Genomic DNA, 26,805 nt, shown 5'->3' with positions numbered 1-26,805 from the left:
CATGCTGCAACTAAGAGTTTGAATGCCGCAACTAAGGAGCCTTGTGCCACAACAAAGGAGCTGGCAAGCTGCAACTAAGGACCCTGGGGGCCACAACTAAGTAGCCTGCCTGCCGCAACTAAGACCCAGTGCAACCAAATAAGTAAATATTTTTAAAGAAAAGAATTATTATAAAAATATTTGCTGAAACAGAGTTACAGATACAGAGGACAAACAGGTGGCAGCCAGAGTGGAGGGGTTTGGGGAAGGAAAGAAAAAGGTGAAATAGTTTAAGAGATACAACTTCCAACTGCAAAATAAATGAATCACGGGTACAAAATGTAGTTTGGGGAATACAGTCAATAACTATGTAATATCTTTGTATGGTGACATGTCATTTCTAGAGTTATAGTGGTGATCATTTTGAAGTGTATAGAAATATTGAATTACTACGTTGTGTTAAAGAAACTAACATAGTGTAGGTCAATTATAATTCAAAACAAACAAACTCATACAAAAGAGACTAGATTTGTGGGTACTGGGAGCAGGGGTTGAGAGGAGGGGGAACTGGATGAAGGCAATGCAAAGTTACAAAAAAAAGGAACTCCTATAGCTCAACAACAAGAAAATCAAATAACCCAATTAAAAAATGGGCTAAGGTCTTGAATAAATATTTCTCCAGCAATGATATACAAAGCACCAAAAAGCATATGAAAAGATGCTAAGTATCACTAGTGATCATAAAAATACAGTCAAAACCACAATGTGATATCACCTCATACCCATTACGATAGCTAGCAACAACAAAAATAACAACTGTTAGTGAGGATGTAATGAATAAAATATATTCTGTGAAATGCTGGTGGGATTATAAAATGGTGCAACCACTACGGACATCAGTATAATGATTCCTCATAATATTAAAATAGAAATACCACATGATCCAGCAAACCCACTTCTGGGTAAATGTACAAAGTAACTGAACTCTATCTCAGAGGGATACCTGCACTCCCATCTCCCATGTAAAGTGCAGCATTGTTCACAATAGCCAAGATATGGAACCAGGCTAAGTGGTCATTGACATATGAATGCATAAAGAGAATGTTTCTATATATGGATAAATGTATACTATGATAGGATTTATGTATATAATTCATATAAATATATATGTATATAAATAGCATGAAATATTATTCAGCCATACATAGAATGAAATCCCACCATTTCAAAAATATGGATGAACCTGGATGTATTGTTTTAAGAGAAATAAGCCAGACACAGAAAGACAAATATTGTACGATCCACCTTATATGTGGGATCTAAAAATATCATACTCACAGAAGCAGGCAGTAGAATGGTGGTTGCCAGGGGGTAGAGGTGTGGAAAATGGGGCCTCGGTCAAAGGGTACAGACTTTCATTTAAGCAAGGTGAAAGTTCTAAACATCTGTTTCACAACAATGTAAATAGAGTGAACACTACTGCACAGTGCACTTATAATCGTTAAGATGGTCAGTTTTATGTGTTATGTATTTTACCACAATAAAAAAAACCATTTAAAACTGATAACATTTGAGGATTAAAGTAAAAAATAAAGCACTATAGGGCTTCCCTGGTGGCGCAGTGGTTGAGAGTCCGCCTGCCGATGCAGGGGACACGGGCTTGTGCCCCAGTCTGGGAGGATCCCACATGCCACGGAGCGGCTGGGCCTGTGAGCCATGGCCGCTGAGCCTGCACATCCGGAGCCTGTGCTCCGCAACGGGAGAGGCCACAACAGTGAGAGGCTCGCGTACCACACAAAAAAAATAAATAAATAAAATAAAATAAAGCACTATAAAAAATATTAATTTAATAAAATGGTAGATATACTATATGTACTTCTGTTCCTTGAAGTGGATATTAAATTTCAAACTGTGATATAATTACTGAAGAGATGGGAATAAAATGCATACCAGAGCAATTTCTGCAGCAAACTTTGGATCGCATGCCATTTCATGATATGTTGCTCCTACATAATTAGAATGGTCCCTATAACTAAATAATAAAATTTTTCTTGTGGATAAATGCACTTTAAAGTTTTAAAAACTTAATGATCTTTCAAGAATTGGATTCCTCAATAATGCTGCTGCTTTCTTTTAGACATGAATATTACATACCATGTCTAATGCTTTCAATCATTTTGTATTTGGGTAATCTCCCACGGTGCCTACAAAATTAAGTTCTAAAGGCAACTTTAGCATCATATGATACATAGCTTAAAATCCAGCAGTGCCTAATCCTTCCAGAAATTAATCACCACTGCTGTCAACACTGGATGGATATAATGCAAAGACATAGAAGTCAGGGTAGATTACTGCCATGATTTGCAGGTTGTAAAACCTTAGACTGCATGAAAAGTGTTGGATTGGAGGGCAAAATGAGAAAGACAATATGCAGCACAGTCACTAGGAAAGAGAGAGATGGGATGTATTAAGTGTCCTCACACATTTCAGTCCTTAGTTAATGCTGCTCCTCCATCCCCAAACCTGACCTTAAATTCCACAGAGACACCCAGAGATTTATAAATGTATTCCATATTGCTTAAGATCTTCAGAATCGTGTTTCTGTTTTTTCCATCTAAAATAATCAAACTAGTAAAATAAAAATCCATATAAAGACTCGTGACAGTTACAGTGCAAGCAGTTAAACAGCTACACCTTAGGTCAGGATAGAAATACCATTAGGTCACCACATTACCATACTTATGTTTTCCAGTGTAACCAGCTTTACATGCAATTATTGCATTCTGTTAACTAATATATGTTTTTTTTTAATGTTAAATTGCTGGTTTCAATTATCTACCTCTGAGAAAATCTTTAAAACCATAGAGGTCCTATGTTTTCCCGAGGCTTTCCATATTATCAGTTCTTTAAATTTCCATAGGTAAGCAGCCCACTCTGAGGATAATGGCCTACCATGCTATCGTGCCTTATATTTTATTAGATTTTTATAGCTTGCATTTTGCCAACACAGTACCCACATAATCTTTTTTTGAGGTGTCTTGTCATCATAAATAATAAATTTTGTATATAATTTTGATGGTTAACTTACAAGTAATTTGATAAACTTTATACCAATGAAAATAAATCACTTACATTAATAAGTATGCCATATCATGGGACCTTTGAAATAAAAATTTTTCTCTCCATGACACAAATCTTTGTAGAACTTCATTAGCATCCCCATTAGTTGAAATCTTATTTTGATCTGACCAGAGCTCCAGAGAAGTTAATGTAACCAACAGTTTAAGCTGAGAATACATCTGAAAACAGAAGATACATGATATACGGTTTTAGGTAATCATAAATATAACACTATATCTCTCTATGTAATGCTAATATATTCGATTTACTAATTTTTAGAGATGAAATCCATTGGTGGAAGAAACTAGTTGGTAGGACTATATAGTTTATAATAGTGCATATACTATTTATTCAAACAATGTTACTGTATTAATATGAATGTTTCTTATTTAAATATGAAACATAAATACTCACAGTGTTGATGAGACTAAAGATATGGACAACTTTCTCAGATGCAAGTGCCACTTCAGAGCCCAAATAATCATACTGAACGACAAATTTTGTTTTTTAATCACTAATAAAAATGACTAAACTACCACATTTCAATGGGTATAAAAATGTTAAAATAATGCAGTGCTCAAGTGAAAGGACAAAAGCAGAATTAAGACTTATCAGATGCTTAGTAAGTTCTAGATTTAAGCCTAGGGACATTACATATTAAAATGTGATGGTGATGAGTATCTTCTTCTTTACACATGTAGTTATTTAGGATCAAAAGTTAAGGTTCCAAGACTGCGTAACTAATAAGGGTAAGAACCAGGACTCAAATCTCTAACCAAACCCCTAAGTCTTTTTGCCTGCTCAACTGTGCTGCCATCTTTTGTCTTCATTCCCATAAGACAACATGACTATATATCCTGGAGAAAAACATGTACTTTCTAAACACAGAGCTCTGAGCACTACATAGTGAACAATTTCAAGAACATGTCTTCATTCAAGGGAAAAAAATAATAACAGTTTCACTGAAACATTTCTAATTTTGTGTGCACACATATTTCTAAGCTTACTTATAATTAATGGTAGAGCAACTATATATACATACACACACACACACATATATAATTTAACAGATTTAGATATAGAAAATTACAATCATAGTGAGGGATTTTTACAGAGTTCTCATAATCATTAATAGCTCAAGCTGACAAATTTATAGCAAGCAGCAAATTTACAGCAAAAATATTAAAGATTTTAAAAACTCGAGCAAGCTTTGATATAATATGCAGATATACAAGCTTATATAAAAAATGAGAGGGATATTTTTAAAGTGTACCTGAAAGTTTTATATAAATTGACTCATATTAGGCCATAAAACACTGGAATATAAAACACAGTATCACTTAGCTCACATCGTCCAACCACAATGCAATCAAGTAAACTTGATTGTAAAGTTGATAAAAAGTATTTCAATGATCTTATTTTTACTTAGATGGATAACTTGATTGTGGATATATGTGATCTTATTCTAGGTAAGTGCACACTGAAGAAAAAGCTACAAATGCAATTTACAACTTAATTTCACATGGAGACAGCACAAATAATAAAGGGAAACAGTATATACCCAGGAGTATAATTGCTGCGTCATATGTTAGTTCTATTTTTAATTTTTTGAGGAACCGCCACACTTTTCCACAGTGGTTACATCAATTTACATTCCCTCTAACAGGTGTACAAGGGTTCCTTTTTAACCATATCCTTGCCAACATTTGTTATTTCTGGCCTTTTTGGTGATAGCCATTCTGATAGGTGTGAGGTGACATCTCACTGTGGTTTTCATTTCTCTGATAATCAGTGATGTTGAGTATCTTTTCATGTGCCTGTTGGCCATCTGCAGGTCTTCTTGGGAAAAAATGTCTATTCAGTTCTTTTGCCCATTTTTTAATTGGGTTGCTTTTTGATATTGAGTTGTATGAGCTATTTATATATTTTGGATGTTAACCCTTTATCAGTCAGTCACATAATTTGCAACTATTTTCTCCCATTCAGTAGGTTCACTTTACATTTGTTTATGGTTTCCTTTGGTGGGCAAAAGCTTTTAAGTTTAATTAGGGACCATTTGTTTATTTTTTTCTTTTGTTTTCTTTGCCCTAGGAGACAGATGAAAAAAACCAAAACAAAACAAAACAAAAGGGCTTCCCTGGTGGCGCAGTGGTTGAGAGTCCGCCTGCCGATGCAGGGGACACGGGTTTGTGCCCCGGTCTGGGAAGATCCCACATGCCGCAGAGCGGCTAGGCCCGTGAGCCATGGCCGCTGGGCCTGCGCGTCCGGAGCCTGTGCCCCGCGACGGCAGAGGCCACAACAGTGAGAGGCCTGTGTACCACAAAAAAACAAAAGAAAAACAAAACAGGGCTTCCCTGGTGGCGCAGTGGTTGAGAGTCCGCCTGCCGATGCAGGGGACACGGGTTCGTGCCCCGGTTGGGGAAGATCCCACGTGCCGCGGAGCGGCTGGGCCCGTGAGCCATGGCCGCTGAGCCTGCGCGTCCGGAGCCTGTGCTCCGCAATGGGAGAGGCCACAGCAGTGAGAGGCCCGCGTACCACAAAAAAACAAAACAAAACAAAACAAAACAAAACAAAAACAAAACAAAAAAACATTGCTATGATTTACGACAAAGAGTGTTCTGCCTATATTTTCTTCTAGGAGTATTATGCTCTCCTGCCTTACATGAAGTCTTTAATCCATTGTGAGTTTATTTTTCTATATGGTGTGAGAAAGTGTTCTAATTTCAGTCTTTTACATGTAGCTGTCCTGTTTTCCCAGCGCCACTTATAGAAAAGACTGTTTTTTCTCCATTGTATATTCTTGTCTCTTTTGTTGTAGATTAATTGACCATAAGTGCACGAGTTTATTTCTGGGCTCTTTATTCTCTTCCTGTGATCTATGCATCTGTTTTTGTTCCTGTATCATACTATGTTGATTACTGCAGATTTGTGGTATAGTCTACAGTCAGGGAGTGTGATGTCTTTCTCTGTTCTTCTTCATCAGCACTGCTTTGGCTATTCGCAGTCTTTTGTGTTTCCATACAAACTTTAGAATTATTTGTTCTAGTTTTGTGAAAAATGCCATTAGTATTTTGATAGGGATTACGTTGAATCTGTAGATTGCCTTGGGTAGTATGGTCATTTTAACAATAGTAATTCCTCCAATCTATGGAAACAGTGTATGTTTCCATTTGTTTGTATACAGGTCTTTCACCTCCTCAGTTAGATTTATTCCTAGGGAGTATTCTTTTCGATGTAGTGGTAAAATGAGATAGTTTTCTTAATTTTTCCTTCTGATAGTTCACTGTTAGTCTATAGAAATGCAACTGATTTCTGTATATTAATTTTGCATCCAGAAACTTTATGAAATACATTGATGAGCTCTCCTAGTTTTTGACGGTGTCTTTAGGATTTTCTATGCACAGTATCATGTCATCTGCAAAGTGACTATTTTATTTCTTCTTATCCAAGTTGGATTCATTTGATTTCTTTTTCTTGCCTGATTGCTGCTGCAAGGACTTCTAATGCTATGTGGAATAAAAGTTGTGAACAAGGACATGCTTGTCTTGTTCCTGATCTTAGAGGAAGTGCTTTCAGCTTTTCACCATTAAGTATGATGTTAGCTGTGGGTTTGTGCTATATGAGCTCTATTATGTTGAGGTATGTTCCCTCTATGCCCCCTTTCTGGAGAGTTTTTCTCATAAATGTAAGTTGTGTTTTGTCAAAAGCTTTTACTGCATCTATTGAAATGAACATCTGTTTTTCTATGTGGCTGTTGGCTATCTGTAGGTGTAACACACTGATTTTTTTGTGGATATTGAAAAATCCTTGCATCCCTGGGATAAATTCCACTTAATCATGGTGTGTGATCCTTTTAATGCCTTGTTGGAATTGGTTTGCTAATATTTTGTTGAGGACTTTTGCATCTATGTCCATCAGTGGTATTGGCCTGTAATTTTCCTTTTTTGTGATATCTTTGTCTGGTTTTCATACCAGGGTGATGCTGTTCTCACAGAATAAGTTCAGAAGGGTTCCTTCCTCTCCAATTTTGTGGAATCTTTTGAGCAGGATAGATGCTAACTCTTCTCTTAATTGTTTGGCAGAATTCACCTGTGAAGCCATCTGGTCCTGGACTTTTGTTTGCTGCGAGTTTTAAAATTACTGATTCAATTTCATTACTGGCAATTGTTCTGTTTCTATTTTCTATTTCTTCCTGGTTCAGTCTTGGGAGATTGAACATTTTTAAGAATTTGTCCATGTCTTCTAGGTTGTACATTTTATTGGCATACAGTTGTTCACATAGTCTCTTATGATCTTTTGTATTTCTGTGGTATCAGTTGTAACTTCTCCTCTTTCATTTCTGATTGTACTGATGTGGGCCCTCTCTCCTTTTCCTTGATGAGTCTGCCTAAAGTTTTATCAATTTTGTTTATCTTTTCAAGGATTCAGCTCTTAGTTTCATTGGTCTTTTCTATTGTTCTTTTTTACCTATTTCATTTATTTCTCTTCCGTTCTCCTTATGCTTTCTTTCCTTCTACTAATTTTGAGTTTTATTTGTTCTTCTTTTACTAATTCCCTTGGCTGTAAGGTTAGGTTGTTTGAGATTTTTCTTGTTTCCTGAGACAAGCTAGTTCTATAAACCTCCCTCTTAGAATTGCTTTTGCTGTGTCTCAGATTTTTGGATCACTGTGTTTTGCTTTTCATTTTTCTCCAGGAAGTTTTTATTTCCTCTTTGGTTTTACAGTGACCCATTGGTTGTTTAGTAGCATATTGTGTAGCCTCCATGTGTCTGGGGGTCTTTTGCAGTAGTTTTCTTGTAGTTCATTTCTAGTCTCATAGCATTGTGGTCAGAAAAGATGCTTGATATGAATTCAATTTTCTCAGATTTACCAAGGCTTGCTTTATAGTCTAGCATGTGATCTATCCTGTACAACGTGCCATGTGCAGTTGAAAAGAATGTGCATCCTGCAGCTTTTGGATGGAATGACCAATATATCCATTTGGTCAAATGTGTCACTTAAGGCCTTTAATTCCTTACGGATTTTCTGTCTGGATGATCTGTTCACTGATGCAAGTGGGGTGCTAAATTGCCTACTGTTATTGTGTTACTGTCAATTTCTCCCTTTATGTCCATTAATATTTGCTTTACAGATTGAGGTGCTCCTATGCTGGGTGCATGTATATGTACAACTGATGTATCTTTTTTTTGGATTGATGTCTTGATCATTATGTAGTGTCCTTCTTTGTCTCTTGTAACAGTCCCTTTTTAAAAACTATTTTGTCAGATATAAGTATGACTAACCTTTCTTTTGATTTCCTTTTGCATGGAATACCTTTTTCCATCCCCTGCCTTTCAGCCTGTGTGTCTTTAGATCTGGAGTGAGAGTCTTGCAGGCCATACGTGTCTTGTTTTTGTATCCATTCAACCACTCTATTTCTTTTTTTATTGGAGCATTTAGTCCATTTACATGTAAAGTAATTATTGATATGCGTATTCTCATTTCCATTTTGCTAATTGTTTTGGACTTGTTTTTATCAGTCTTTTTTGTTCTTTTCTTCTTTTGTTCCCTTTTCATGTGATTTGAAGACTATCTTTAGTGTTATGTTTGGATTCCTTTTACTTTTGTGTGTGTGTATCTAGTGTAGGTTTTTGGTTTGCAGTTACTGTGAGGTTTTTATAAAGATACAGATATATAGGTATGAATGACTGTTTTAAGTTGCTGATCTCTTAATTTCAAATACATTTGAACAACCATGCATGAATACTCTCCTCCCCTCACAATCACTGTTTTTAATATCTTATTTTACATCTAATTGCTTTATGTATCTCCTTATTCCTTATTCTGGATATAGGCGATTTTGTTAAAAGACATAAGTCTTTTAACCTTCCTTCCAGCTTTGCATGTGAGATGATATCCTACTTTTACTGTATGTTTGCTTTTACTAGTGAGCTTTTTTCTTTCATAATTTTTATGTTTCCAGTTTTTGGACCTGGCTTTTTTCTTAGCAAAATTGTTTTGACATTTCTTGTAACACTGGTTTTGTGTTGCTGAACTCTTTTAGGTTTTGCTTGTCTGAATAGATTTGGGTCCTTGTATCAAATCTGAATGAGAGCCTTGCTGCGTACTGTATTCTCGGTTGTAGGTTTTTCACTGTCAACACGTTAAATATATTGTGCCACTCCCTTCTGGACTGCAGAGTCACTGCTGAAAAGTCAGCTGATAGCCTTACGGGAATTCCTTTTTATGTTATTTGTTGTCTTCCTTTTCCTGCTTTCAATATTCTCTTTTCATCTTTTTGTCTTTTTTTTTTTTTTTTTTTTGCGTTACGTGGGCCTCTCACCGCTGTGACCTCTCCCGTTGCAGAGCACAGGCTCCTGACGCGCAGTCTCAGCGGCCATGGCTCACGGGCCTAGCTGCTCTGTGGCATGTGGGATCCTCCCGGACCGGGGCGTGAACCCATGTCCCCTGCATTGGCAGGCGGACTCTCAACCACTGCGCCACCAGGGAAGCCCAATTTCTGTCATTTTTATTACTATATGTTTTGGTATGTTCATCTTTGGGTTAATCCTATATGGACTTTCTGGGCTTCCTGGATCTGGATATCTGTTTCATTTCCCATGTGAGGGAAGTTTTCAGCTATTATGTCTTCAAATATGCTTTCAGTTCCTTTCTCTCTCTCTCTCTTCTCCTTCTGGGACCCCTAAAATGCAAGTATTAGTGTGCTTGACGTTGTCCCAGAGGTCTCTTAAACAGTCCTCATTTCATTGTTTTTTCTGTTCCATATCTGTAATTTCCATTACTCTGTCTTCCAGCTCATTGATCCATCCTTCTGTACCATTTAGTCTACTATTGATTCCTTCTAGTGTATTTTTCATTTCAGCTATTGTATTCTTCATCTATGTTTGGTCATTCTTTATATTTTCTAACTCTTTGCTTAAAATTTCTAGCATCTTGCTCTGTGCATCCATTCTTCGGCCAAGTTCTCTGATCATCTTTACGAGCCCTACCCTGACCTCTTTCTCAAGTCTGTTGCCTATCTCCACTTCACTTAGATCTTCTTGTGGGCTTTGATCTTGTTCCTTCATCTGGAATGTGTTCCTCTGTAGCCTCATTCTGCCTAAGTTAGTATTTGTATGTTTATGTACCTGATAAGTTGGTTGTGTTTCCTAATGCTGGAGAGTGGCCTTTTGCAGGAGACCTCCTGCGTGTTCTAGCAGCATTCACCACTCTCTTCACCTGTGGTATAGACTCTAGTGGTTCCCCAATGTGGGCTGTGTGGGTCTTCCTGTTGTGGCAGGCTGACTACGTGGGAAGTCGGGTGGGCTTGCTTGGCCCCTGGTTCAGGTGGTTGCCAGTGCTGCCTCAGGCACAGGCTGCCAGCTGCTGGTTGTCAGGACCAGGTCACAAGGCAGCTGGCTGTGAAACTTCAGGGGGCTCTGGGGATAGTGCTGGCTCACTGCTGTATGGAGTCAAGGTCCAGAAGACACTAGGGCTGTAGCCCGCCCACTGGTGGGTCAAGCAAAGTCCTGGGGTTCCTGCCAGTCTACTGGTAGGCAGAGCTGGGTCCTGGAGTCTGGCTGCAGGGCCCAGGGGTGCCAGAGCTAGTGTCGTATCATTATTTCCTATTAATACTTTTATAAAAATTATTTAAAGATCTGAATATTTCCTTTTATGCAAAAGATCTAGAACATCATGAAACTCATTGAGAGACATAATTACTAGTGATAATGGACAAAGCAAGTTTTTTTTTTAACTTGCTGCCTGCCCGTAAGTTTTTGCTAAAACTAATTGTATAAACAAAAAGTTCCATAATCAAATATGTTCCTATGAATTATTCTTCCTATTTTTTAAAAATGGAATTTCCAACAGAGAACCCAAGCAATTACACAGCATAAAATAATCTTATAAAAGATAATATTTAGGGCTTCCCTGGTGGCACAGTGGTTGAGAGTCCGCCTGCCGGTTCAGGGGACACGGGTTTGTGCCCCGATCTGGGAGGATCCCACGTGCCGCGGAGTGGCTGGGCCCGTGAGCCATGGCCGCCGAGCCTGAGCGTCCGGAGCCTGTGCTCCGCAACGGGAGAGGCCACAGCAGTGAGAGGCCCGCGTACGGCAAAAAAAAAAAAAAAAAAAAAAAAAAAAAAAAAAAAAAAAAAAAGATAATATTTAATAAAAGGATCTTCAATTGAGTAATAAATGAAATAGCTTATTTTAAAATGGAAATTGATTTAAGGAAGAGTTTCACCACAATTTTGGGTGGATCCAGAAGTATATGCAGCTAGTTATAATCCAATAGATTACAGTGCAATACAATCCTCCCTTATATATGAAGTTTTACATTCTTTCTAATAAATATTGGTATTGATTCCCCCATGCCAATGGAAAGGCAAGTGACACCATTTTTTATGTACTGCTATACTGAGATACAGATTTTGAACAGAGTGACGTATATCTGCATTGCAAATAAAGATTCTTTTACATATCCCCTTTCAATTTAAATACAAAAAAGATACAATGAAAGATATCAATAATGCATACCAAGGCTTTATCCATAATGACTTGTATTTTCAGAACTCTTTTCAACAGCACACCAGAATTTTTCTGCAAAACAGAGAACATGAATTAAATAAAACACTTAAAAATTTTTACATTGTTCGTAATTATCATGTACATTATATAATTATATACATACAGACACACACACACACACACACAGAGTTATAGATAGATACACAGACAGAAAGATAGAGAGATATAGGTAGATAGATAGTTAGGTGGTAGATACATATACAAATACATAAAGCTATAGATATTAGAGAAATAAGAGGATTGATGCTCACTGAGTAAATAAGCTGGTGAGATTCTGTATGAAAATTTTAGGAACAAATCAGAAGCTTTCACCTTATATTCTTCAGAATTAGAATCCTCAAAAAAGTTACTGAAATGAGGGAGAATCCTTGCTCCTTCCTCTGAAAACCTTCCTCTTGGTCCCTCACCCCAACCTTCAAGCTAAACAAATTCCCATCAACTTTCCCCCTAACGTTCTCTATTTTATCATCATTTTTGTACTTGTAATTATTTATATTAACTTTATTGTGGCCTACCCTCAATAAAATGCATCTATTTTAAGAATACAGTTACATGAACTGGTAGCAATATTTACACCCATGCAACCATTTCCATCACTAAAATAAATAATGTTTCCATCACCCTCTTCCAAGTGAATAGCCTACAAGTCTCAAGGCAACCAGTGATCTGCTTTCTCTGACCATAGGTTACAATAACTTACCCTAGAATTTCACACAAATGGAATCATATTGCATGTCTTCTTCTATATCTGGCTTCTTTCACTCAGCACACATCTGTGTTGCTGTGATTATTAGTGATCCATTTGTTTTATTGCTACGAAGTGTGTCATTTTAGAAACACAAAACAGTTTGTTTATACATTTGACTGTTGATGATCCTTTGGATTATTTAATCATCTTAGCTATTGTAAATATAGTGGCTATGAATATCCATGTACAGGTCTTTGGGCAGTTATAGTCTTTCATTCTTTCTTGGTTACTTAGAATTGGAAAACCTGATCTGCATGATACTTGTATATGTGTAAAGTAGTACAAAAGTTCCAGATTACTTTTCTAAAGTAGTTTGATCATTCTGCTTTTTCTCCAAGAACTAATAAGAATGTCAATTGCTCCACCTTCTTGCCTGTATTTGGTATTGTCAATCTTTTGCATTGCATGCATTCTTGTCAGTCTGTACCGAGATCTCACTGAGGTTTTAATTCGCAGTTCTTGGGTGATTAATGATGTTGAACATCTCTTCACAGGCTTGTGGCTCATTAATGTGGTTTCTCCAAGTCCCCTACTAGAAATTTTATGTTTAGCTTTGACTATGCTCTAATTCATGTTTTTGGAATAAGGGTCAATTCCCATTTTATTCCACGTGGAAATCCAATCTTCTTGCATCATTTGATGAAGAGATCATTCTTTACTTTTCAAAGTCCTTAGCACCTTTGTGGATAATAATTTGGGCAAGAGCACATGGGTCTACTTCTCATCTATTGTGCTCCATTGTCCTATACGCCTACCCTTATACCAAAAACACGGTATGTTTCTCCACAGCAGGGGTCAGCAAACGACAGCCCATGGTATAACCACCTGTTTGTAAAAACATATTTTATTGGAACACAGCCACCCCCATTTGTTTATAGTTTGTCTATGCTGATTTCACGCTGCAAAGGGTGAGTGAAGTAGCTGCAACAGAACATATGCCCCACAAGCCTGACATATTTACTATCTGGCCGCTTAAGAAAAAACAATGTAAGTCCTTCACCTTGTTCTTTTTTTCAATTTTCAAAACTCTTTGACTCTACTAGGTATTTGCATCTCCTTATGAATTTGAGAATCAATTTCTACAAAATGTCTTCTGGAATTTTGATTGGGATTACACTGAATCTACAGATCAATTTGGGGAAAATGAATATCTTATCTTTCTTTTTCCCTGTGGCTTTGCCAGACTCTCTTAATTAGTCCGGATTGCCCTAATGGAGATTCTTTAGGACTTTCTATGTAGAGAGTTAGATCACTAAAGAAATAGGGTTATTTTTCCTTTCAAAAATTTATACCCTTTATTATTATTCTTTTTCCTATTGCACTACCTAAGAACTCTAGTAAAATGTTGACTGGAAGTAGTGAAGGCAAACAACCTTGCATTATCCCTAATCTCAGGGGTGGTTTTCTTCAGTTTGGGGCTATAACAACTATACCATAGACTAGGTGGCTTAAACCACAAACATGTATTTCTGACATTTCTAGAGGCTGGAAACTTCAAGATCAAGACACCAGGAGATGTGATGGCTGGTGACACCACTCTTCCTACTTTGCGGATCTCCTGTACGCTCATGTGATGGAGAGCAGAGAGAGGGATCCTGTGCCTCTTCCTTTTTGTATAAGAGCATTAAACCCACCATGAGGGCCCCACCCTCATACATAATCTAACCCTAATTACTTTCCAAAGGCTTTAACTCCTAATACCGTCCTATTGAAAGTTAAGGTTTCAAAACATGAATTTTGGGGAAACACAAGCCTGCAGTCCATAACAGGAGCAAAGCATCCAGTCATTTACATTCTTTACGTTAGCTGTGGATGCTAGTAGATGCTCTTTATGAGATCAAGGAAGTTTTCTATTCCTACTATTTACCATAAATGTGTACTGAATGTTGCCAAATGGTATTTCTGAAACTATTGCCATGATTCTGTGGTTTTCTACCAAAATCTGTTAAATTCATTCAATTCCTGTTTTCTTTACTGACATGTAATATTGTCTCAAAGTCTTTGAAAAAGCACACGTTTTTGGAGTATAATGGCAACTTGACTGGATAACAAATTGCTGGGATATTGTGTACCCCCCTGGAGAAGCCATTTTCTCTACTCCCTAGTTAGACATTCTTGATTATCTTACGAGCACTACATTTTGGCAAAGGCTAATTCCAGTCTGAGTTTTTCTACCTTTGTGGGTGACTTTCTTTGAGGCCAAGATGCCTATAGCATTATTCATTACTTATTGATAAAGTCCACAATACATTGTATCTTGGTATCACCAGTTTTGATAAGGATTTTTTGTAATTTGAAAATTTTCAAGTTCAAGACTTCTTTATTTCAACAGTTTCCTTCCTTCATAAGTTGGAATACTTTGGTTGTGATTTTATTCATGAATGACAATATTGATTATCCTGAGTTTACATTAGCAATCTTTCACACTCTATTAGTCAGGGTTCCCCAGAGAAACAGAACCAATAGTATATGTGTGTATATTTACACATTTCATATACTTATTATAATTAGATGTATTACAAGGAATTGGCTCATATGGTTATGGAGGCTGGCTGGTTAGTGGGATGGAGACGTGGAGAGAGTTGATGCTCCAGTTCCAGTCGGAGAGCTGTCGGCTAGAGAGTCCTGTCTTACTCAAGGGAAGTTAAATCCTTTTCTTATATTCAGGACTTCAACCTATTGCATGAGGTCTACCCACATTATGGAGGACCATCTGCTTTACACAAACTCCACTGATATCATTCTTAATCTTATCAAAAACACCCTCACAGAAACACCCAGAAAATCTGACTAACCATCTGGGCACTGTGGCCCAGGGAAGTTGATACGTAAAATTAACCATTACACAGTTTTGGTTTTCTCTGCCATCATTTTTATGTCATTGCTTTCTCTATTTCTTTAACCCTGACTATAACATCACCTTGCGGTTTTAGCAGTGTCTATTCTGTTATTTACTTCTTCTATTGTCAATGTCTTTCATTTTAAAAATGGCTTTATTTTTCTCTTACGTTTATTTCTTGAGCACTTCCAGTATCTTTAAACAGACTGTGTAAGGGTAGACATGTGAGTGCTAAAGAACGTTATCTCTGGAGTTGTATTATTTAGGTTAGAATTTTAAAGCTGTAACTTACTGGAGGATTTCCTAGGATAATGATTTAAACTCTCTAGGTCTCTGCTTCCTATCTGAAGAGAGGGACAATGGTCCTCATTCTCAGAACTGTAGAAAGAACTGGAAAGACAGGGTATACTGTAAAGCTCTTAGAATAGGTGGCACCTGTGAGGCAGACCATGAATATATAACAACATCAATATGGCTTTTTAACTCACTTTGGATCCTGTATATGTCTTATATGTTATATTTATATTCATTCTTATGCCCCATGTTTATTCCTTTTAGAGTCTTCTTCTTTTAGAATACATTCATTTCTTTTGTGTCAAACTTTTGTTGAACAAATGGTGGGGATAGGTGACTTATACTATAATTCAGCAGTCCCCAACCTTTTTGGCACCAGAGACTGGTTTCATGGAAGACAAGCTTTCCATGGACTGGGGTGTGGGGATGGTTTCAGATGATTCAAGCACATTGCATTTATTGTGCACTTTATTTCTGTTATTATTCCTTTGTAATATATAATGAAATAATCATACAACTCACTAGAATGCAGAGTCAGTGGGAGCCCTGAGCTTGTTTTCACTTGACACTCCCTGATAGGATTTGTTTTTGGTTTTTTTTGCAGTATGCAGGCCTCTCACTGTTGTGGCCTCTCCCGTTGCGGAGCACAGGCTCCGGACGCCCAGGCTCAGCAGCCATGGCTCACGGGCCCAGCCGCTCCGCGGCATGTGGGATCTTCCCGGACCAGGGCACGAACCTGTGTCCCCTGCATCGGCAGGCAGACTCTCAACCACTGCGCCACCAGGGAAGCCCACTGACAGGGTTTTGATATGAGTCTACAAGCAATTGATTTATCATGGTCTCTGCAGTCAAACCTCTCTGCTAATGATAATCTGTATTTGCAGCCGCTCCCCAGCACTAGCATCACCACCTCAGCTCCACCTCAGATCATCAGGCATCAGATTCTCATAAGGAGAATACAATCTAGATCCCTCCCTCGCATGTGCAGTTCAAAGTAGGGTTCGCACTCCTATGAGAATCTGATGTCACCACTGATATGACAGGAGGAGGAGCTCAGGCGGAAATGTGAGTGATGGGGAGCAGCTGTAAATACAGATGGAGCTTCGCTTACTCGCTGCTCACCTCCTGCTGTGCGGCCCCATTCCTAAAAGGCCATGGACCAGTAATGGCCCGGCAGTTGCTATACTTGCTTTATAAGAAATGGCCAATTATCCAAGAATGATGTTTGCTCCTTCTCCAAGAGAGAAGTCTGTGAGAGATGGCTGTCCAGGGCCAGCAGCATCAAGGAGGGGATGATATAGACACTCTTTTCCCTTAACTCCTGTCTAGATTCAAAAACTAGTGGGGGACAGTTTGGGGCCCCGTGTTGAAGCTAGAAAGGGAAACAACCAGCAGTTTCATCCACCTTGGTCTTTGCCTGAGCAAAGCACATATGTGATGTTAAACCACTGACAGTCGGGAATTGGTTGCTTCAAAATCTAGTGGTATTTGACCTAATAGTGGTTCTCAAGAAGAATACACTTTGAGGAAGCTTACATAGTTGTTCCATATTTTGATCTGATTGAAAGTTCACTGTATTTGGCAACTACCCCTTATGGATTTGGTTGTGATTGTGGCTGGCTATTATTTTCATTTGGGATGAGATTAGAGTCTCTTTTTTTAAAAGTGTGGTTTGTTTCACACATTAGGAAGGATATTCACAATAGGGAGGAAAGAAATGGCTTCAACCAAAAAAAATCTCAATTTTATAGTTCTGACTGGGTATAGATTTATAGGCTGGAAATCACTTTTCCTCCATTTAAGTAACTGTTGTATTACCTTTCAACCTCCAATATTGCTACTAGGTAAGACCATGCCATTCTGCATCTTCTTTATATGTAAGAAACCAGATTTTTTTTTAATATTGGTCCAGAACCTCCACTTAAATCATTCTGAGAATTTTTCTTGGATTGTTTTGTGATTTATTCAACTCAATTTTCTATGTTTATTTGTACCAGAACTCAGACTGCATCACCCATATTGTTATTTTAATTGAATTTCTTATCTCTCAAATTTCCCTGTCATTTTTGTTTATATTTTAGTTTTTGTGTCATTTATGGAATTTTATCTTGTGAACTTCCTTTTGAGTTTTTACATAGGTTCAGCATGCTTTTACCTTCCAAGAACTGTTATCTGCTGAGTGTTATTTTTTTAAATAGCACTGTTCTTATTTTGTGGTGAAATAGTTTCTCCTACCTCTCTGAGGATACCGTCATTTTGTTTTCTTCACTCTCTCCATTCCTTAGTACCTCAGGCTTTAGCACTTGGAATTTTTCCATGTCTCTATCTACCATATTCAATTGTTTCATCCTATGTCTAGTGCCCCTTCGTATTAGACATTGAGCATCTGACAGCTTATTCCAACATCTATGACCACATACGGAGCTTATGGCCTGCTGTCTTCACAGAGAGTAAATTGTCTGGGTTGTTTGCTGGGAAAACCCTGCTGTCAACATGGTTAGTTTTGATTCTTTTGGGTGGTTTCATTCCCTCCTGGATTCTAATGAACATCTTGGACTGTGTAAACCTGTTTCCCAATATCTAGTGTGCCAAGTTTAATTTACAACAGAAACAATCGATTAGGAGAGGAAATCAGGTTTTATACATATTTATACAACTTATTTTCAACCATTTCTCTTCCTAGGCCCACCCTTAATATCATTTCCTAAGGTATTCGGACTTGCAGTTCCAAAAACATTTGAGTAGTTCTGTAGTGTATCAAGTTTCCTGTAGCCTATCCCAATTGCCAGTTAAGGATTCAGCTTTTTAGTGGCTAAATCAGCTGTCTATCTGCTATTCAACTTCCAATGTTATTACTATTCTTCTGTTCTGTTTGTGTGTGTATGTTAATGCCATGTTAAAAACTCCTTTTCGCTTTAGGGGGGTTTAAGGAAGGGGCAGGGTAAATGCATGTGTCCAATATGTTTTTAACAGGTAAGCCCTTTATGTATTTTGTTTATTCTACTTTTCACTGGTTATCATGAAGGCATTCGCCTTGATTATGCGTTTAGTTGTGTTTCCTCTCATCAATGTCAAAACATGCCTAAAATATAAGATTTTATTTTATTTTTCTCTCTCTCTTTAAAATATCTGTTATATTGAAGATACTCACTTTGTCTATTTGTGCTTGTAAAAACATGCTTGGGAAAACATGCTTCTCTAAAGCTACAGATTTAAGCCTGTCAAATTCAGGGTGAAAAGCAATCATTTAATTCACAAACATGTCAGTACCCAGTCTTTCCATTCATTCCTGCAGTGATATCCCTGGCTTCCTCCAGGTTCTGAACTTTTAGTCTCTTTTATTTCATTATTGCATTTTGTTTTGTATCCAAACTTTCCATAATTAGTTCCAGTTACCTTGCTTTACTACATTAGAAACTAGAGAGAGCAAATGTTAATAGTAGTAGTAGCGATATTTATTGATCACTTATTTTTCCCATACTATGCTAAGTCATTTTCAATTATAAATTTATGGAATCTTTAAAATATTTGTGTGAGTTAGGGATTATTTTTATTATTGGATTTTTACAGATGAGAACATTTAAACACAGAAGAATGATGTTACTTGGCCAAATTCTTGTGGCTACAGCCTAACCGACTTGAACTTCAAGCTGAGGCAGCTGGAACTGTATGCTATCTCTGTCTCTTCCCAACCCTCTCTTATTGCTGATTCACTGGAGGGGGATGGCTTCCAGTGCAGTGCTCTTTGTCTTTCCCAAAGCATGTCAATCCCTTCAGGTTTGCCCACCGCCACAGAAAAGTATTCATGGAATCCTTTAAAGTTATCCAATTTACTTCATGTGACAGTGCTCTATTTCAGTTATGAAAATGGTCTGCAACAGTGTCCAGTGTTGTACTGCAATATGCAGATGGCATAGGGTTAGGGGTCACATCTCAGTTCCATTAAAAATGAAATTTTCAGGCTTCCCTGGTGGCGCAGCGGTTGGGAGTCCGCCTGCCGAGGCAGGGGACACGGGTTCGTGCCCCGGTCCGGGAGGATCCCACGTGCCGCGGGGCGGCTCGGCCCGTGAGCCATGGCCGCTGGGCCTGCGTGTCTGGAGCCTGTGCTCTGCGACGGGAGAGGCCACAGCAGTGAGAGGCCCACGTACCCGAAAAAAAAAAAAAAAAAAGAAATTTTCATTTCTATGTATGATTATATTTTATCATTTTTATGACTTTCTGAAAGGGCAATTTTACTAATCCGTATTTGTACCAACATCTTTGGCAAAATAAATAAAAGCATATTAAAGCAACAGTGAGATGGAGATCATCAAAAATTAAATTCAAGTTTCATCTGTTACAATTTTGTTCTGCTTCTCTAAACAGGATATCTAATTTTCATGAGAATATGTGGACAGATTCATTTCTTTAACCACTGATGGCAAAATGTAAAGTTGTGCAATCACTCTTAAGGAAGAATTTAGTATGTATATATATCTACAAAACTTTGGAAATATGCTTATTCTTAGATACAGGTATTTATTTAAAAAAGTGTGAATGCTCAAAAATTTGATACATTACTGCTGTTCATTTCTGGATTAAAGTAAAAATACAAATATGCAGAATGTGCCATAATTTTGTAAAGTAGATATTTTAAGTTTATATACGTATGTATATGAAAAAGCATGAAAGGGTACAAATCAAAATAATTGCCCTGAATTCCACACAACATTTCCTCTAGAAAACAGTATTATGGTCATTTCTTATTTTCCTTATGCATATATTTAATTTTAAATCAACATTAACTAATGTTAATTTAAAATAATAGTAAATGTAACATAATTTAATGATAAGAGAAAATGTGCATTATCCTCTTAATAGCAATTTTAAGGAGAAATTTCAAAGAAGCATATATGATTAGATAATTTTTTGTTAAATAAATCTTCTTTTATAAATAAACCTTTATAACTAGATACAGTAAAAGAATTAGAACAAATACTCCAAAGTTCTAACAGCACTATATCTAGACAATGACATTTCAGATGATTTCTTGCCTCTTTTCTACTTTTACCTTTTCTATCAAAATAACACTTTTTTACAAAGAAAAAAATGCACTGGCAAAACTGCTGACAGAGTCAGAATCAGCAAATTTGAGTAGCATTATATTATTAGGTTGCATATTCAGTAACAGTGCAACTGTGCATATATGCATAAGAATACTTGCAATTAGGTATACGTGAGAATATTGATTTTTGGATTATAAGTTTATATCTATTACATTTTTAAATATTATATGACTAAACAGAAAATACTTTAAATAAATACCTTACGAGAGAAGGTTTATTTATCATCATCAGTTTAAATTTGTTTTCCAAATGTAACAAATTTCAACATGAATATGTTTATCAAAAGTTGCACAAATGAAGATCCCATAAAAGGGGTTACTTACTTCTGATTTCACAAGAATTTTGTAGGACTGATCTGCCAATTGGGTTGTAGAATTATTTTCTGTTATGGGGGGAAAATCAATTTCATTATCCTTTATCTGATAAAGCATATGCTCATATGTAGCTGAAGATTCCAATGGTTGAATTCCATAACTGACATTCTCCAACTGCAATAATCCCCTGAATATTTAAATACATAAAAAGAAATTAAAAACATAGATTTCTCAATGATAAACATAAATCAATATTAAGTGAAAACATTATATAGAAATTTGATAGTGGCCTTTGTCGTCTAATATCTAAGAATCATCCCATCTTCCTTGGATTAACATTTAAACCCAATTTTCTACCTTCTTCTATCTATTACAGCATTTAGGAGTCATTGCAATTCTAGTGTGGCTCAGTAATGTGGATATTTCTTATACTAGTGGCAGCTTTTTCTGAATAAATTTTATAACTGCAAGCCTGGGAGAGAGACAAAGCGAATAGGGAAAATGATAAGACAAGCAGGCCAAGATAGCAGATGAGAAGACACATAATGAAAGTGTCTATTTTCTGTGTCTTCCATCTACCCTTCGAGAAGATTCTAAAAGTAAAAGGGTACACAAGATTTCAGTCATGTACATCTCTGGAATATGCCATTACCTGAGTCCGGAGCAGGTGCTAAGTGTCACAACCGAATTTGCAATCTCTGTGGCATATCCTTGATAAAAGCAATGGCCCTAAACAGGAGAAATATAAAGATACATTTGTAATGATTAGAACACAAAGTGTTTGGTCTTATCCTTACTTCCTGGACATTGTCAAACATTCACAATTAGGCATTCCATAGTATTATTCACCAGATATTCCACTTCCTTCTTATCTACCTACAATCTTTTCCACTTGACCCTCTTCTGCCTATAAATAATCACAACTCCTATCCTCCCCCAAATGATTTTTGCTATAATTCTAAATTTTTGATAAACAACTTTCTGATCTGCATCTTGTCTTTCTCAGCCCCATTTCTTGAACATATAGTCTATGAATGCTACCTCAATGTAATTAACAGCATTACTTTGACTTCCACTGTGAACATTTCGTTTGTTTTTTCTAAGTTAGCCCAAAATATCTTAACTGACATTTCCTCACTATTTTCTCTCTAATATTTCACCATGTTGATCATCCTTAGTTCAAACTCTCCTCTCAATGGACTTTCACAACATTAGTCTTCCCAGCTTCTCCCCAGATGTTTTCTTTCAGTGAATATTCCCCTCTCTTCCCTAAGAAATCTGTTGATATCTAGAATCAGTCCTGTTCCTCTGTTAATCCTGGGCTATGAAAACATTAGTATCATCACATTCTCTTGTACAGTGTTTATACGTCATTAGCGCCCAGACTTACATCTCCATCAGTAACCATTCACTCGTCTCAATACTAGGATTACCTCCTATCTCCCACCCACGGAGAGCGGCAGAGCATACCCTGCTCCACACCAGGCAGCAGCAGTAGCCATTTCTGCCTTCACTGGTGCCAGCAAACTATGCCACAAGCCTTCACAAAGAGGTAGAATGCAAACCAGGTCCCAACCCTTTAACCAGCAGAAGAGAGCATCTCAGTTTCTGCAGCTCCTGGCCTTGTACCTGATAAGAGAAAATGATCCTCACAAGATAATTCTCAAAACCCCCAACTCTAAGCAGCAAAAAGTGACTGAGATAAAAAATTTCCCCACTCAGGGGCACTAGCAGAGGCAGAGTGAGAAGCATACCAATATCCAGTGGCTGGGAAACTGCCAGAGGAAATACTCTCTCTTCCATGGGTCCTTCATCACCCAGCAACACCTAGCAATACAAGGTGGCCCAGGAAAGAACCTTTTCCTGCTATGGGTTGCACCGGCAGAAAGCCAGTGAGCTCCAGCAGAGCCAGAAGAATGAAACAAAACAGAATAATATTGAAAGCCCCAAGAAAGCTAAATGGTCACTGGAACAACAGACCACACTAAATCTGAACTTAAACTGGCTGACAGACTTCAACAATAGAAGATTTCAATGTCAAAGATACAACAGAAAACTACACACTATACCAAGAACCAAGAATATTACAACATAATGGGAGAAGACAACCCAGTGATGCCAATATTGAGATGAGTCACATGTATCTGGAACTATCGGATGGATTTTAAAGCAGCTGTGATAATACTGGTTCAATGCACAATCAAAAATTACCCTGAAACAACTGAAAGAACAGAAAATATCAGAAAATAGAAACTATTCAAAAGAACAAATAAAAACATTAGAAGTGAAAAATATAATAAACAAACAAAACAATGCATACTGGATAGGCTCAAAAGTAGAGTGGAGATGACAAGGGATAGAATCAATGAACTTGAGAAAGATCAATAGAATTCACTCAATATATAAAACCCAGAAAAATGAGTTAAGAAAATGAATAGAGCCTCAAGGACATGTGGAACATTCCCCAAAGTTTTAAAATACATGTCAGAATCCAATAAGGAGAACAGAAAGAATGTAGAGCAGAAAAAAATTCAAAGAAATAAAGGCTGAATGCTGGTCAGAAAGAAGTTGGTTTAGAAAACCCTGGACCTTCCATCTCCCAACAAATACACCAAGTGAGGAGCAATTCATGGACCAATTTCCTTTGTGAGAAATCAGGAATTAATTGACAGGCTCATGCACACCTTTAGAGGATGCAAAATCAGATGCACCAAAGCCAGGAGGGAGATTTGGGGTCCCCTTTCACCAGAGACTCTACCCCAGAGTACTGCCATAAGATCACAAAGAGACCCTATAGCTCCCAGATTCACCCAGGGGAGGAGAGGGTGTTGTTCAAGCACCCAGTGCCCCAGTGTTTCCGAGGGGAACAAACACCCAAGGAACAGCGTCACCAGACCCAGGGCTCTGATTGGTTCAGGGCAGTCTAGCCACCCAAACCACAGTGGAAGTGGTGGCTTGATTCCCTCCCCAGCTTGCCCACACTCAGCACAGAGTGAGGGGATGAAAAATCCCACCTCTCTGCTTCCCCTGGGGAGGTAATGGTGGATCGACTGAAGGCAGTGCTCCCACATCACCGGTACTGCCCCAAGAGCCAGCACTTGTCTCACCAATCCTGGAGCACTGATGGCTCACCCACAGTCTAGCTGTCGGATGGAGAACAGAGGCGGCAGCTTGGGATGACAGACAACAATGATCGTCCCTCCTGCCCAGCAGAAACAGAGCAGAAAAAACCACAGCGGCTTGCTTCTACCTGGAGAGAGAAACTGCTGGTAGAGGACCCCCAAGTCACTGCAAATCACTGGCCAGGCTGATCTGTGGGCGTTTCCTTCTGCACATGGCCAGTCATGAAGACTGGGGGATGTGACTGCTTTGTCTAATGAGCAGACACCAAAACAGAGTGTCGAGTGAAATGAGGAATAAGGAAAAGATATTTTGAGCAAAGGAACAAGACATAGACCGAAACTGACACTAGTGAAATGACATGAAATAATCTGCCTAATGAAAAATTTAAAATAACTCCCATAAAGATGCTCAATGAAGTTGGGAGAACAAAGCATGAACCAAGTGAGAAATTCAAAAAAGAGATACAAAGTATTAAAAGTACCAAACAGAAATCGTGGAACTGTCAAATAATAACTGAACTGAAAAAATTCACCAGAAGCGTTCAACAGCAGATTAGATCAAGCAGGAGAAAGACTTAACTCAACTAACTCAAAGACGGTTCAAAGGAGAAAAAAGAAGACAGTGAAAAAGTGACAAAATCTTACGGGACCTATGGAACACAAACAGAAGGAACAATACACAAAGTATGGGAGTCCCAGAAGGAAAAGAGGGAGCAGGAAAGAATGATTATGTGAGGCAGTAGAGATGTTAGCTAACGCGATGACAGTAATCATATTGTAATATGTAAATGGAGCAAATCAACACAGTGTACACCTTAAACCTATACACTGTTATATGTCGACTGTATTTCAGTTAAAAAAACAGGAAGCACTTTCAATACATATTGGCTGAAAACTTTCCAAACTTACAGAAGGAAATTGACATCCATGCCAAGAAGATCAAAAATCACCAAATAAAATGACCCTAAAGACATCCACACTGAGATATATTGCAATCGAAATGTCAAAAGTCAAAAGTAGAGAGGGAATTTTGAGAGCAACAGAAGAAAAGTGACTTATGTGTAATGAAACACCCTTAAGACTTTCAGTGGATTTTTTAGCAGAAGCCTTGCAAGCCAGAAGAGATTGAGATGATATATTCGAAGTGTTGAGAGAGGGGAAAAAAAAGTCGACTAAATATCTTATACACTGCAAAACTGCAGAAATGAAAAAGAGACTTCTGGTTTCTGGTTCTCCACGTCGGAAGGTTGGACGTTGCCATTCCATCCTGACAACAAGAGACAGCAAGACAGACTTAACACTCAACAGCTCTTCCTGGATGTGTAAAAGAAGGGAGGACACAGTGCAAAGCGCGGCCCCCGGGATCAGAGAGGCAGAGGGGGCACATGGGGAGGCACAGCTCACTGGAGCAGAGAATCAGTAGTGCAAAGTGCTGCTGGAACCAGTGCCAGGGCAGGAAAACCTGACTGTGATTGATGAAAGGCTGCAAGATCGGTGCGGACAATTCTGAGAAATAAAAACTCCAGGGAACCCATGAATGGACCCCCCAAATACTGTGAGATTTACCTTCAAGAGTTCCACCAAGATGTCACAGCTAATAACAGAGAAAAAGTCCTCATGCCTCCAGCAAGGGGAGGGGGAAAGGACTCAATTTGAAATACATCAGTGCACTCTGTTCTTCTTTACAGGGCCTGCCTTCAGGGGAAACTACCTAGATAGAGATGAACTGGCTGAGGTACCATCAGAGCCTAACTGACCTCAGGAAAGGAAATACCCAAATCCAGCCCACTCTAGCCATTCTGTCGCTCTTGCGGAAAACAAAAACAAAAACAAACCACCAAGAAACACTTGTGTTGTTCATAGCCCTGATGCATAGGCTCACTAAAAAACTGAGACTTGATCATAGGACTATAAAACACTTTCTCTCACCCCACACCTCACTCACCACCACACTACTAAAGGCATATTTACAGCAGTTCCTTTTCCATGGTGCATTATGTTCAACTATCAAGAAAAACATTACAAGAATACCAAAACGTTAAAACAAAAAACCGTGATTTCAAGAAAGAGGGTAAGCCTTAGAACCAGACGTGGCAGCGGTGCCGGTATGATGCGCCCGGGAATTTAAAACAACTGTGTGATTACAATGCTAAGGGATCAATGGATAAAGCAGACATCGTGCAAGAAGAGATGAACAATGCAGTCAGAGAGCTAGAAATCCTACGGCAGAAAAAAAAAAAAATGCTAGGGATTTAAGAAAAAAACTGTTGTGGAAATGAAGAATGACCTTGGTGGGCTCACCAGTAGATGACATGGCTGAGAAAAAAATCTCCCAACGTGGGGATATATCAATAGACATTTCAAAACCTGGAAGCAAAGAAACCAAGACAGAACACCACCACCACAAAAGATGAGAATATACAAGGAATATGGGGGGACCACAAAGGTATGACATAAAGGTAACGGGAACTCCAAAAGAAGCAGAAAGAGAGAAAGGAATATAAGAAATATTGGGGACAACAATAACTGTGAATTTCTCCCAAATGAATATCACACACTAAACCACAGATGCAGAAAGCTCAGAGAACATGAAACAGCATGCATGTAAGATAAACAAACAAAGGAAAAACTCCAAGTTAAAAATACTATACCTTGGCATATCATTTAAGAAGTACAGAAACCCAAGATAAAGGAAAGAATCCTGAAAGAAGCCAC

General features: G+C 38.0%; 1 protein-coding gene across 1 annotated transcript in view; it reads right to left on the bottom strand.

Annotated features, from left to right (window-relative positions):
* LOC308608211 (A disintegrin and metallopeptidase domain 3-like) overlaps positions 1-26,805 on the bottom strand; it is a 70,851-nt gene that overhangs the window by 26,512 nt on the left and 17,534 nt on the right. Inside the window, exons 5-9 of the mRNA XM_081220944.1 lie at positions 21,621-21,697; positions 20,978-21,155; positions 11,618-11,680; positions 3,112-3,278; positions 1,930-2,011 (exon numbers count right to left, since the gene is read on the bottom strand). Coding sequence (XP_081077070.1) covers positions 1,930-2,011; positions 3,112-3,278; positions 11,618-11,680; positions 20,978-21,155; positions 21,621-21,697 — 567 coding nt within the window. The remainder of the gene's footprint in view (positions 1-1,929; positions 2,012-3,111; positions 3,279-11,617; positions 11,681-20,977; positions 21,156-21,620; positions 21,698-26,805) is intronic.

This window comes from Mesoplodon bidens (genome assembly GCF_964165515.1).
Source record: "Mesoplodon bidens genome assembly, chromosome: 20".
Lineage (NCBI taxonomy): Eukaryota > Metazoa > Chordata > Mammalia > Artiodactyla > Ziphiidae > Mesoplodon > Mesoplodon bidens.
The sequence above is the reverse complement of the archived record's forward strand: the minus strand, read 5'-3'. Positions and strand labels throughout refer to the sequence as shown.